The following is a 14,967-nucleotide window of genomic DNA, read 5'->3' as shown; positions in this document are numbered from 1 at the left end:
CCCAAATAAAATGGGTTTACCATCAAATGTGTTTAATTTATCAAGAACAGCATGTTCTAAGACTTAAGATTTCTGTGATCTTCAGCACATTCAAGCTTCAAAGAAGTGATTTTAAAAATAATTCACATGCCACTAACACATCCTGTCAGATTTTCTCTTTTAGGACTGAGTAACCTCCACATTCTCAAGCGGGATAAATCCTAAATGATTTAGTTAAGCCATAAAAACTATAAATAGGGCACAAACTCTAAATTGTTCCTTATCCTTTTGCATTTTAGCCTTGAGCAACTGACCCTACTTCTCCGGAACAAAACAATTAGATTTATGGTCATTCTAAAAACTAAGGACTACAGTTGCAGATTAGTGAGTTAATAGAAACAAACCATACGGGGCTGTTAAAGAGAGTGCTAGGTAGAGTGCACAAAGGGTGGCAAACTTTGTAGAATAAATCCATTCCCATGCAATCTCAAGCTTGACATCTGGCTCCAAAGAAACAAGTAAACTATGCATTCATGCCACCTTACCAGGGAGGAAGGAAGAGGTAGCGCTGAATGGTCAGCAAAGAGAGACAGAGGGTCAGGAGGAGGCAGAGGCGCCGGGGGCTGGCTCACCTTTTCCAGTTCATCGTGGAGCTCGGCCAGGCTGGGCCGGAGCAGCTTCTCGCCCAGGTTGGCTGCCGTGTGCCGATAGTGATCGATTCTGGGCACCGCATCCATGGTGTTGTGGCCAAAGGTGCGCAGGTAGTAGGTGTTGGTGTGGGTGTCGTAGTAGTAGTGGTGGTGGTGGCCGCCGCCGCCGCCGCCGCTGCCCGAGTGCAGGCTGCTGCCCTCGCTGAGCACCGTGTCTCCCCCATTTTGGAAGCTGACATTGGTCCCCTCTCCCCCGATCCCCGCCGCGTCCGAGGGGCTCTCGTCCGCAGACGACGAGGCGGCCGGATCCACGAAGTTCACCCGGAACCGGCCTTTGGCTTCCTCGCTGCTCTTCCCCGCTCCGCTCTCGCCGCTGGCTTTGCCGTCCCTCGGGGGCTCGGAGGGGCTCCCCGCCGCTGCCGCTGCCGCCGCCGCCGCCGCCGCCGCCGCTCGCCCAGCGTTCTCAGTGACCAGATCTACCTGAAACCTGCTCTGGCTCGGGGTGGGACCCAGCGGTCTACCCAGCCCATCTCCCGCCGCCGCAGCCACCCCGCCCCTGTCCGCGCCTCCCGACAGGCTGGGAGCCGCAGCATCCTCCTGGACCTGCAGGGCCGTCCCGGGCAGGTCCACCCGGCTGGCCGCGGCAGAGCCGCGCTGCGCCTCCTCAGCGCCGGCCGGGGCAGGCAGCCTCTGGGCGCTGGAGGAGGGCGCCGGGTGCTGTGGCTTCTGCCCCACCTCCATCGCCGCCTCAACCGCAGCAGCGCGCGGCCGCCCCGGCAAACCCCGCAGGCTCGGCGCCCTCTCCGCCCCAAGCCGCCGAGGGCTGCAGCGGCGTGATGCTGCTGCTGCCGCTGCAATCCCAGGTGAGGAGGACGCTGCCCTCCCGCTAGCCACCAGCCGCACACGCCCTCCCGAGTCCTTCTCCCGGGGAGGCTGCCGGGCTGCAGCGAGCCCGCGGCCCCGCTTCCCAAGGCGGTCCCCGCCGGCCCCAAATCTCAGCCGGAGGGGGTGGGGGGAGGATGCGGAGGGAAGGAATCGCCGTGGGGCCCAGTTGGAAGCGTCGAGGCTGTTTAAAGCCTCCGCCGGGGCCGCGGCCGCACTGGCCACACGAGGGAGGCGGGGCCCGCAGCTCCCTCCTCTCAGCTCTTTCCCCTCCCTCCTCGGGCCGTACCCTCCGGCTCGCACCCACCCACCCCTCTTTCCACTCTCAGTTGCGCGGTCTCTAAGCGCCGCCCTAGGCCCGGCCCGGCAGCGCCCGAGTAACCGGCGGAACACAGGAAGCTTCCTCCCTCCACTATTCAAACCCGGCGACCCCCACCGAGGAGACGCAGGCAGGGCCCCCACCCCCAAACACCCGGCCTACCCTTTCCCAGCCGCCCCACCCCCACCCCGCCCCCCGCCTCCGGCTCTTCTCCACGCACGCGGCCAGGCCCTCCGCGCGCGCGCCGGCTCCGACTCGACCGCCGGGAGCCCCAGCAGCTGCAGCCTCCAGCTACTCCCGCTTCTGCCTCCGGGGCTCCCTGGAGATTCCTTTAAGCCCCTCGGGCCAAAAGGGAGACCGCCCTCCCTCCACCTTCCAAGACCTAAGCACTACAGGACCCACCCCTCCTCTGCCTCCTAACTGCGGCAAGAGCCCGCGGGCGCTCTCCCCGCAGCTACCTCCCCTTCCGTCCTCCTCCTCTCCACTTGGTGATGAGAAGCGGGTCCTGCCTCGGGCCCCGGGAAAGAGAGAGAGAGGGAGGGAAATGAGTGGCTGGCTGAGGCCGGGGGAGGAGAGGGACGGGAAGGGACCGGGCTTCTCCTCGCGCCCCCCCGCCCCCCCCGAGCTAGCGCTGGTGCTCGCGCCGCCGCGGGGGCGGATGCTCTCGGGATGACGGCCCCGCTACCGCGGAGGCTCCTGGGGCTCGCTCTTTTCTTTTTCAAAGTTGTGGCCACGCTCCGGCGGGGCTGGCGAAATCTCGCGAGAGCCCCGAGGCGCCCCAAAGACTGTCTCCAAGGAGGAAGGGAGGCCGAGAGGCGGGGGAGTGGGAGCGGGAGCCCGCGCCGCATCTTCCTGGGGCTCCGACCCATGGTGCTCGCGCCATCGAGCGACCTCGCACTTAGTTCAGTTTTCCACACATGGTGTGGAGAGGTCATTTATAGGATAGGATTGAATGCTTACTTCCTCCCCCCCCACCCCGGTTTATTTTAGGAATAAAACAAAGAACTGCCAATGACTCCCGTCCCGTGGAACTGATGTTTTAAATAGAGCGATTTCATGGGAGTTTAGTCATGGAACAGTATACCAAGCAATTTCCTTATCTGTGACAATTAAACCGCCTCCACATAATCTTCACAACTGGAATGAATCCCAGAGGCCATCTTGTCTACTGGCCAGGCTGAGGGCGGCTGTGTAAATCTTGGTGCCCCTGGACAAGTCACTTGACTTTCCTGCTTTTTTATAATGTAGCATGTGCGTGTGTGACAGGCAAAGTTGTAAAAAGACGTAAAAAATGGTAACTTGGAGCGACTAAGAAGACTGCTACTAACCCTAACCCTAACGCCTCCACACATTCTGAAAAACAGTTTGGAATTGTTCGCGAAAACCTTGACTAAACCGTATAACCTTTGACCCCCAAATCCACCATTGGGCATATGCCTTAAGGAGGTGAAAGAGAAAGAAAAGATCCTGCGTCTACCCCAAGATCTCCATTAGAAGCATTTTGGATTGCAGCAAAGCCTACTTCAAGTCCCCATTGGTTGGGAAATGGCTATGCAAATTGTACAAATACGAGGAATTCTGGGAAACGTAGGAGGTGATGCAAAGTAAGAGAGTAAAACCATCAAAACGATGTTTCTTTTGGCCCCCAGAATGTAAATGGAAGACAGGCAGCTTGGTTTAGTGGAGAGATGGCCAGCCTTGAAAATCAGGAAGACCTAAATCAGGAAGACCGTACTTGTGACATGTACTGGCGCTCTGGACCAGGTCTGGGTAGGCCAAGCAGCTCTTTTAAGCCGCAGAGTACATTCCAGTCCGTGTTGGTAGAATGTATTCATTGGAAGTTTTCTCCGCCAATTAAGTCGAAAGTTCAAACCAAAACTATGTGAGATACAAGGGGCAAAAAGTCCTGAATGCTGTGTGATATGTTAATGGCTAGTCTTGGTCTAGAGCAATAGGTGAGGAAACATTTCTTTGGCAAAGTGGGAGACTATGAAGTGTTGCAGAGACAGCAGAAGTTTTCTTAAACATTTTCACCCACCCACCAAAACCAATGTAAAATTTCATAGCAGAAAGGAAATCTAAGAAAATGTTCAGAATCCAAGGAAAGTCCCATTCAAATAGTATGAACCTGTGTATTATTTTGAAGTTGGTCTACCTAGATACAGTCAAGCTCAGTTATAGTTGATACAATTACAAAATGCTCACTAAAATAACTGGCAGGTTGCCCATGGTTGGACCATAGCAATGTGATGAGAATGATGGTAGTATCTAAATTGATTTACAGATTTAATGCCATTTTCCTTTTTTCTTTTTTTTTGGAGGGGTGAAGGTAAGGCAATTGGGGTTAGGTGACTTGTCCAAGGTCACACAGCTACTAAGTGTCAAGTGTCAGAGGCCAGCTTTGAACTCAGGTCCTCCAGGCTCCAGGACCAGTGTTCTATTCACTGAGCCACCTAGCTGTCCCAATGCCACTTTTAAAGGGATATTTTATAAAGTTGGGCAAAACAAAATTCATTTGAAAGGACAAAGGATCTAGAATTTAAAGAATCTAAAGACAGAAATAGGAGTGAAGGGGAAAGAGCACTTCCAGACCTCAAATTGTACTATAAATTGGTGAATCATTAAAACTACTTGGTTTTTGATTTATTAAAAATAGAAAAGGAAATCACTGGAACAGACTAGATAAGGAAGAATCAGAAACAATTGAACTCAATATTATCCAGTGTTTGATAAACTGAAAAATATAATTACTTGGGTAATTATGACAGGAATTTCTGGGAACATTTTTTAAAATTTGGAAATTCTGGGAGAATTTGGCAGTAATTAGATTTAAACCAATGTCTTGCACTATAAGCTTAAAATGGATATGAAACTTAAAGATTACATCATAGAGAAATTAGAAGAGAACCAGATGAGGTATCTTTCACAGCTATGACCAACAGGAGAATGCTTAACTACACAAGTTACAGAGATGATCAGAAAAAATAATATAGATAATTTTGACTACGCAAAATTGAAAAGTTATTGTACAAACAAAAATCAAGGCAACTAAAATAAAGGAAGCAGTCTATTGGGAAATAAATATTTGCATCTAATATCTCTGGTAATAGTCTGATATCTAAGACATATCAGCAACTAAAATAAATATATAATACCACCAAGAGCTATTCCCTAATAGATAGTCAATGGATATGAAGAAACACTTCTCAAAAGAAACATTGCAAACTGTTAACAGCTAATCAGTTAGTTGATAGTTAACAAAATATTAACACTTGCTCCACCTAAATCACTTATAACGAGAAGTACAAATCAAAACAATTTTGTGATTTCATTTCATACCCCGCAAATTCAATGTTGGAGGAATTATTATGAATTGGTGAACCATCTTGGAATTACGCTAAGAAAATGACTAAAGTCTCCATGCTCTTTGACCCAGAGATCTTCATAGCTAGGCCCTCTGGAGGGCAAAGACAATTTAAAAGTTCCATATGTAGCAAAATATTTGTGGCTTCATTTTTGTTGTTATCAAAGAACTAAAAAAAAAAAATAGATGCTACTCAGTTGGAGAATGGCGATTCAAATGAAGAATGGCAATTCAAATGAAAAATTGGAGAATGGAAATAAATTGTAGTATGTGAATATAGTAGAATTGTATTGCTTCAAGAAATAACTGACAAATACAGAGAAGCATGGGAAGACATAACCTGGTACAAAATAAAGTAGTAGGAATATGGGAAACAAAATATACATTAATTACAACCAAAAAAGATCAAAACAATCATGTTGAATTATAATTTCTGGCTGGAAGGTTATATCCCGAAATGACTATAATATAAAAGCAAAAAAATCAGTAAAACATTATTTTTAAAAGATGAGAGTGACTAATTTAGAAATTTATTTCATAAAGAAACGTGATGTAGCAGAAAGAATACTGATTTGGGGAAAGGGCCTTGACTTCATTGTATAATTTTGGGTAAGTCACTTATAAGCTTCACTTTCCTTAACCTGTAAAATGTAGGAATTAAACAAAATATTTGAGACTTCTTTCAACTCTGAAAGTAAAGGATTTGATGAATTTATGTGAAAGAAGTGTCCTATAGGGGAAATGACCAGGATTTGATGAGTTACATAAGCAACCTTATGAGATTGTAAGTCATGGTCCTTTATTTATGAAGGCATCTAAAGGGCACCTTTCATGCAGAGTAAGCCCTTGCTGGTCCCCAGGAAATGGGGCTACCTCCAAAGCAACTGAGAGTCAGGAGAGATAGACCCATCAGAACCTTCATCAAACCTTATCATTTCTCTTCAATTTTACAAGTAGCTTAGGCATTGCAGTTCCGATAGGAAGGTCTATGAAGACATCTAGCTGCTCTTAGAATACCTTCACCTTTTCCCTTGCTATTTCCAGAGGGTAGCAATTGAGGGTATTTCTCCCACTCACACTCCCCCATAGTAGTTAATGATGACCTGTAAGAAAAGCAGGTGGTACATGTGGTTGTCAAGGTAACCTGAGAAAAAAGTTTATGTTCTTCAAGTTCCTAGTTGTTTCACATCTTTCTAAACACAAGAGTTCCTGAAAATGAACTTTCTCTGCCTAAAATATGACAGCAATTCAGTGTTCCTCTCAAAGCACATGGCAAAGGTAGACTTGTGCCTGCATGCAGCCTGGGATATCCTGAGAGTGGGTTTTTCCAACTTGGGGAGTTAGCTTTTAGATAATTCCGGGTTCAGGATTTTTCATGTCAAAAGTTTAGGAACCAGCCTCTAAGAGGAAGATTTCCTCAATACTACGTTTATTAGAGAAGGAGGAGACATTTATCAGAGAAACATGCTACAAAGATTTTTTACCCTGATTAATTACTTCCCTTTTAATCTTTGCTTTATTTGATATGTGTACAAAAACATTTAAGTTTTATGTAATCAAAATTATCCATTTTATCTTCTTTGATGCTCTCTAATCCTTTTTGATGATGAACTTTTCTCCCCTCCATAGATTTGATAGTTTTTTTCATGTTTCTCTACTTTGTTTATGATATGATCTTTGGTATCCAAGTCAAGTACTTATTTGGAGCTTATCTTTGAATAAAGTGTGAGGTGTTAGTCTAACTCCAATTTCTTCCATTCTGATATCCACTTTTTCTAGCATTTTTTATCAAATAGTGGATCCTTATCCCAATAACAGTGGTCTTTGTATTTATCAAAAACTAGGGTATTCAGTATTTTTGCTTTTCTTTGTTGTATACCTAAACTGTTCCATTGATTGATCTATTTTTAACCAATACTAATTTTTTTTTTATAATAACAACATAGAGCTATTGAGGAAATTTGTTTTGCTTTAATATGCTTTTCTTTATAAGAAATTTTCTTTTTAAAATTTTGTTTTCCAATGGTATGGGGGGGTGAGAGACAGAAAATAAATTTCTGTTCATTTTAAAAGATGGTTTTTGTGTCTGTGTGTGTGGGGGGGGGGGGTGGTATAGATGTAAAATGTTGCATGCACTTTCCAATGAGGGCACTGTATTATTGGTTTTATTTAACTGTTTTCTTTTGCTGCAAGATACCTCTCATGAAGTGGGAGTAATTTGTACATTGAAAAAACTTTTGAAAAAGAGAGAAAGAAGAGAATTGGCAATGTAGTACCTAGAACTTGAAAGAAGGAGCCTCCATTTTGGAGATCCCTATTCATCCTGCTAGGTGATTTAATATAAATGAAATGCTGGGCCTGGAGTTCAAACCTGGTCTCAGACATCTACTAGCAGTGTGACCCTAGGCAAGTCACTTAACCCTATTTGCTTCAGTGCTATATCTGATATTCATATAGTACCCTAAGTGCTTGTGTAGGAATCAGAGATCCTGTTCCCACATTTAGGAAAAGAAAGATAGGATATGGATTCATGAGTATATTTAGAGATTTTTCGCAAGGATTAACATTAAGGAGTATGAGAAAAGAAATGACCCTCTTGAATTAGTTCCCTAGGATCTAACCTGATCACTTAAACTTAGTGTCTGGTCATAAGTTACAAAAATAAATTGTTATAATAGAGTTTTGAGAACTGACTGGTATCTGTAGTTCACAGGGAAAAGCATTCTCTTCTTAGCTTTGAAAGTAATATAGGACTATCTCAATCTTTGAGCCTGAAGGTGGAATAACTCCTCAGAGTTATTTAAGAAACATATACAGTTTTTGAAAGACAGACTGAGAGGAGGGAGGGGGATCTTAATAACTGAAAGCTGACCTCCCCACCCTGCCCAATGAGTTGAGCTGCAAAGAACCGTTGACACTGTGACAAGAAAAATGACAAAGAAGAAACAGGACTGAAGTGAGACAGAAAAAGGAGAGATGTGGAGGGCCATTGGCTCCTGCAGGCATTTTGGAGGAGACTCAGATTGAAGTCTGTGGATACTGACTGTATCCAGATCTTCGAGGACTAGGAAAAATTCCAAGAAACATGATTTGCTTCTTTACCCAAATATTTTTGGTAACCTGAATTTTACCTCAACCATAAAAAAACTAGGGGTTAGCTAGAGATAAAAATAAATTTAAATTAGGGCAGAAAGACAGTCGTCTGCCTAAATGTTAGCAAATTTCCTAGCTGGAGGCTTTGAGACGTTGTTGTGATACTAACTTTTTATTTACTATAAATTCCATAAAGTAACACAAGAGGGGACCGCTGGATCTGAGAGACCATTTTATTGCCCAGGCTAAAAATATGAACTAATTAAGCTTTCAGAAACAAAGAGGAAGAGGGTAGTGATGGAGGAGTTATCTATCTGGTCAAGTATAGTAGAACCAACCACTACTAGTGTTATGAAGGAAAACACTCTGAAAACTTTAAAATGTCATGTTATTATTACTATTATTGTTATTAAAGCATCAAATCACTCTGATTTATATTCCATAGTGCTCGATCAACAGTTCTATCTAAAATTGTAATGATTTCTGCTTCTATCTTGAACAATTGCAAAGATAAGAGACATAATAAAGTTGTTCAGAAAAGGCAAATTAGCATTTTTTTATATGAGAAAAATGGTCAGAGGGTGGCCCTGAATAGATGAGATGGTATTGGGAAGCAATGCTTTAGTTCTGTTTTTGTTAACCAACAAAGAATGCACAGTCAACAGCAGGGCGCTGTTGAAGTTTATACATGAGAAGTAGGGCTCCCGGGAATCCGTCTCCCCTAGTGTTATTTTAATATAAACTATTTTGTCAAATTAACGCTCACCTTGGAAAGCATTGAGAGTTTAGTACAAGAAGAAGAAAAAATGGCAATAGCATATAAATAGTGACTATATAAATACTCACTATATATATTTATATATATACTCACTATAAATAGTGAGTCCTTTAGGTAGAAACCAAACAGACCTTGGACAAGAATGAGAAAGCCTCATTTGAGGGACCTACGTAAGTCCGGGCCATGTCAACATATGCATTTTGCTTACTTCCCTGTTAATTTCTGTCTATTGTGAACTTATTTACAATCATAGAATTATAGAACCAGAAGAAATCCTACAAGTTATCTAAAATTACCCTCCAGTTTTACAAATTATAATGGAAAGGACTACCTAAATTCAAGATAATTATATTAAGACCTAACAATGGAAAAAAAAAATGAGGCTTTTCGCATGTGACACAGATACTTGGAGGCTCTTTGAAAGAAGTCCCATCTTCCACAGTGAATAGTAATTATATGTCACATTTTAACAGATGTTCGTGATTCTACTACGTAGCCAGAGGCCCAGTATATAGAGCTCAGGTCTTGGAATTAGGAACACCAGTCTTGAACATGTACTAGCTGTGTGATTTCTGGACAAGTCATTTAACCTCTCTCAGCCTCAGTTTCCTTATCTGTAGAAGAATAAGAATAGTACTTACTTCATAAAACTGTTGTGAGGATCAGATGATATAACGTGTAAAGGGCTTTGCAAACCTTAAAGTGTTATATAAATGTAAGCTATGAATCATGCTTTGGGTTTTTCTCAGACTAGAGTACAGTACACAGTTCCAGTCAATAGTATGACGTTTTTGGAAACTAAGTGATACTCTGTCCTGGTGGGGGAAGCTGGTTATGCCTGGAGAAACTTGTTTTTGTTTTAATTGACCTAATTTTGATTTCTTATCTATATCCAAGGGACATTCTTCCTTCTATAAAACCAATGTGATGATTTTTCTATGCACAATAGAAATAGATAAATACAAATGTGATTCCTATGTTAGAATGTTATGTTCGTGATTTTGTATTCCTAAAAGCCAAGCACATTTTTTTAAATGAAAGCTTTTCCTTACCCAAACAATAAACACAAAAATAATTATTTTAAAATGCATATTTTTTTTCTCATTTCTGACCTGCTTTATAGCAGGGTATTTTAGCTATAAGGCAACCCAATTCATAATCCTTCCAGCTTTTAAATTCTATGTTTAGCATCTGAGGGACTCACTTCTGTAATATAGAATCTCCAGAATAGCTACTTTAGATTCAAGATACTCTATAGATCCATATGCATTCAAAACCATAGTTGACATACCCTCATTGATGCGTTTATACTGGGGAACCAGAGTAGCATTAGTTCAAAGCAAAGAAATCTAATGAAATAACTTAGTAAGAAAAAAGAATCTATGTTCTATGAGAAGCCTTCTCATATTCTCCTTAATGCTAGTACCTTCTCTCTACTGATTATCTCCAATTCAGCCTGTCTGTAGCTTGTTAGCACTAAGTTTGCATGCTGTCTCCCCCGTTAGATTGTGAGCTCCTTGAGAGACTTGGGAGTTTTTTGCCTTTCTTTGTATCTTCAATTTTTACTGTGCAGCCTGGCACATAATTGGCACTTAATAAATGTCTATTGACAGTCTAATTGTAAACCTAGTAGAGTATACTTCCATTAACACAAACATCATTAATGGGGAGAGTAAGAATGCATATTTTATATGAGGGACCCATATGCAGTGATCACCTGTGGCCAAGACACTCATGCAAAGGCAGGTCATGTCTCCGAGGCTGCAGGGACACTGATATCATCTGATGATCTCATTGCATTGCTCCACCCTGAGCATAATGCCTCTGCTGGGTACATCTCAGCTGAATATTGCTTACCTGGTTCCATGGTGAATGGTGGAGAGTGGGTGCATTCGTCTAACCACGTATGGGTTACAACCTCTCCCTGATAAGCGCAAGCCACCCAGGAGAGCTTCTTAGCCACCACACCCTGCTAACAAAAGCCTGGCAGATTGCCCTCAGGCTAAGGCTGTCTTTTCTTAGATCTCTATAAAGTTAGACATTCCCAAGATCCTGATTGTTTTAGCATGTAAATGAATTTGAGCCCGAACAAAAAGTAAGCTAAAATAGGCAACATCATTGTTCTCTACAGCAAAACCCCATTATTTTGGTTATGTACTTTGACTACCACCAACAGCAGCAAACCTTTGCTTTCTCTCTACATCCTATGCTAAAAGACCTGTTTTTCCCTTTTCATTGAGCTGGCTATCTTCATTCTTGATTCTCCTGGGATTGGTGGGAACTTTCATATTGTTTGCCCTAAGTGCAAAAAGTCCTAGTAACAGCTCTCTTCATGACTAGCCTTTCCTCTGTTGACTATTTCCAATTTATCCTATATATATCTTGTTTCTATGCAGTTATTTGCCCATTGTAGCCTTCTTTTGACTGTGAACTCCTTGAGAGCAGGGATGGTCTTTTGCTTTTCTTCATATGCCCAGAGCTGGGCACATAGCAGGTACTTAATTAGTGTTTTTTTGACTTGGCATTGTCTACTTTCATGCAGTGGACAAAGCCTATAATCAGATCAGGTTGATTAAGGACTTATCCACACATTGAGGTGAACTTGTAGGAAGATTCCTCTAAACCTATTTTACATTAAAAAAATTTTTTTTGGGGGGGGGATTAATTGTCTCATTTGAGATATATAATCCTTCTATGTTTACATGAATTGAGGTGAATAGAGCCTTTCTCCCTTTTTATATCCATAGCTAATAGACAAATGTAATTATACTATATTCATGCTACTAGCACAGAAGCAAATAAACATGATCACTGATCATTTTTGACAGGACAGAGGAAGATGCCCTTCCCACCCCTTCTAGGAAGTCTTGTAATGAGAGAGAAAAGAAGAGAGATGCTTTTTAAAGTATACTAAGTAGGCAGCCAATCCTCTCTGACACAATATTGTGCAACCACCCCACCTCTTTGCCACAGTCAGAGATGGAGTAGAGGTTGCAGGGGAAGGGAATCCATAGCTTCAGAACCTCAAGTCCTTCAGTATTGAAAGACTTCATTGAAGGACATTCATATGCCCGTTGAAGTAGCTAGGGTACATGTTTAGCATTTTATGAAGAGAGTCCTAGCCAGAATTCTTATTAGCAGAATAATGCCACCAGGGTCCACTCCATGGGTAGGCCATTATTATATCTTCTAAGCTTTGCCAGTTTCAACTTTCTCATTGTAGGGAAAGGTGGAATATAAGCTCTGGGCTACAGCTAGGGTCAAGATGCTCCTGGAAAGACTGAGGGGTCCTTTTTTAGTTACCTGTTCTGAGTCATGAAACAGAAACCTCTACCCTAAAAGGGCTATTCTCCTGAGGAGGGCCAAATATAAAAAACCTGGATGAAAAAACAGGAGAGTTAGGGGAAGGTTCTAGATCCTTTGTCTGATACCAACACTGTATCTTTCTTTTCTCCTTGTTACATAATTATGAATGGGTTGAATAAGGTGGTTTCTAAAGTCCCTTAGACTCTAATGACAGTCTGTGAGATTGGGACTCTATGTTACTCTTACCTCAGGTCAGCCTTAATTGCCATAAAAGATGAATTTCTCCTCTCTAACTGTGAAGAATTCCTTTTCCTTCTTTGGGGGTCTTATTTTATTCTCAAGGTGTGGTGGGAGTAATATACTAACCTACACCCTCATGACAATCTAGATATATCTTTGTAATGGTAAGGGAATTTGAAGATCTTCCCTGCTCCTTAACAGGCCCATGTGACATACTTTTAGCTTTGGCCCAGCCCACATGGAGGCCATGGTGGGAGGAGCTTGCTGAAAATAGGTGGAGCAGGAAGGGCAGAGCTGAGAGAGAGTGAGGCAGAGCTGAGGCAGAGCAGCTAGTGTGAGTGAGAGAGGGAGTGATTCTGCCAAAGGGAGCTTGTTTATGGGGAGGCCTGAGAGATGGAGGATTGGGGATGGCCATGCCCTCTGATTAATAATGTGTATAGATTTCTTTGTTACTATGATGGATTTGACTTTCTGGTGTTTGAATAAATGTCTTGGTTTTGTCTTTGAGGAAGAGAGTTTACATTTTGTGAATTTACCCTGGAAGTATGCATGCATATCCAGAGTGGCTACTGTGGCTACTGCATTGGCATTACAATCTTCCATAGTAAAACTGTACTTGATATTTGATTTCATTAAGACATGATCCCCAGCTTCTCTCTGAGGCTTGCCTGGCAGAACATTATGAACAACTCAGCTTTGCTTGTTCAGCTGCATCAACTCATGGTCTACTTGATGTCAGTCCTTGTTGATTATGCTTCTCCTTTTGTTAACTGTTGAATGACTTATGAGCATTTCATTTTATTCCAGTACTGAAGCTAAACTACCAGGGTACCTACCTGAGTCTAGTTTACTCTAGTCTACAGGTCTGTGTTCCTAATGGTCTCTAAGGTTCCTTCCAGAGCTAACATTATTTTGAGGGTTTATAAGGTTTTAGATTACAAATCTTTTTTTAAAAAGCACCCCTCCCCCCAAAAAAGTCTATTGACTGTAACAGACTTTTAAATTCTTTTTGAAGCTTAACATCAAAAAAACTAAGATCTTGGCAACTGGTCCCATCACTTCCTGGCAAATGAGAGAAGAAAAAGAAGCAATGTCAGATTTTATATTCTTTTACTCAAAGAGCATTGCAGATAGTGACTGCAGCCATGAAATTAAAAGACACTTGCTCCTTACAAGGAAAGTTATGGCAGATCTGGACAACATACTAGAAAACAGAGACATCACCTTGGCAACAAAGATCCATATAGTTAAAGCTATGGTTTTTCCAGTAGTAATGTATGATCGTGAGAGCTGAGTGCCACAGAATTAATTCTTTCAAATTAAAGTGCTGGAGAAGACTTTTGAGAGTCACTTAGACAGCAAGGAGATCAAATCAGTTAATACTTGAAATTAATTCTAGCTATTCACTGGAAGGTCAAATACTGAAGCTGAAGCTTAAATTCTTTGGTCACATAAAAAGATGAAACTCAGTTTGGAAAAGACCCTGATGTCAGGAAAGACTGAAGGCAAAAGGAAAACGGAATAGCAGAGGAGGAGATGGATAGATAGTATCATGGAAACAATGAACATGAACTTAGACATCAAGAGAAAGTGGAAGATAGAAAGTCCTGGAATGCTATGATCAATGAGGTCATGAAAAGTTGAACACAACTGAATGACTGAATGACAAAATTGCTATAACTATTACCACTCCACTTTCCAAGCCTCATTAATCATACTTCCTGTGGACTATGTGTCCACAGGACACATAAATAACTAATTATTTTTGGTACCCAACTAGGTACTAAGGCAGGTATTTATATATAAAACTAATCAATGACCCTCTTCTTCTATTTGGAGGATTAGGGGTGGGTAACCCTTCCCAGAAGAGGACTTCTTGTTTTCTGGAATATGTCTCCCAAATGGGGTCATGAAGACTCAGACGTGACTGAGAAAACAACTGATGGTATTAGAAGAGTAAGAGGCTGAGATTGAGTGCATTTCAGACATATAAGATACGCTATCCAAGAGCAGAGATGAGTGGTGAAATGCTACATCTGAGGGACTGCAGTAGGCTAGTTTGGCTGAGCTGTGGAGTACCTCTTTTTTTTTAACATGAAAGTTTTTTTTTAATTTAAAGCAAGAAGGTAGGGTTTATAATTTCAAGCAGATGAAATCTACTTGTTACTAGAAGAAAGAAAACCATTTGCTGGTGGAATAATTTTTGTTTGTAGGGCCCATATGGGGAGGGGGTAGTCATTCTGTACTCCTCCCAGCTGGGCAGAAAGTAGAGTCCAGAAAACCAGGAGTTACTAAATTAAGCTGAAATCTGATGGCAATATTCAATGGTTGACTCAGATCTTGGAAGGAGAGGCCA

The 14,967-nt window shown here is 42.4% G+C and overlaps 1 protein-coding gene across 1 annotated transcript in view; it reads right to left on the bottom strand.

Annotated features, from left to right (window-relative positions):
* The window catches only part of SLC12A2 (solute carrier family 12 member 2), a 134,862-nt gene extending 133,072 nt beyond the window's left edge, over window positions 1–1,790 (bottom strand). The window contains exon 1 of the mRNA XM_072597420.1: window positions 612–1,790. Coding sequence (XP_072453521.1) covers window positions 612–1,370 — 759 coding nt within the window. The 5' untranslated portion in view covers window positions 1,371–1,790. The remainder of the gene's footprint in view (window positions 1–611) is intronic.
* Between the last annotated feature and the right edge of the window lie 13,177 nt (window positions 1,791–14,967).

Source organism: Notamacropus eugenii, chromosome 3 (assembly GCF_028372415.1).
Source record: "Notamacropus eugenii isolate mMacEug1 chromosome 3, mMacEug1.pri_v2, whole genome shotgun sequence".
NCBI classification, from domain to species: Eukaryota; Metazoa; Chordata; class Mammalia; order Diprotodontia; family Macropodidae; genus Notamacropus; species Notamacropus eugenii.
Note: the sequence above shows the minus strand (reverse complement) of the source record. Positions and strands in the feature narration are given on the sequence as shown.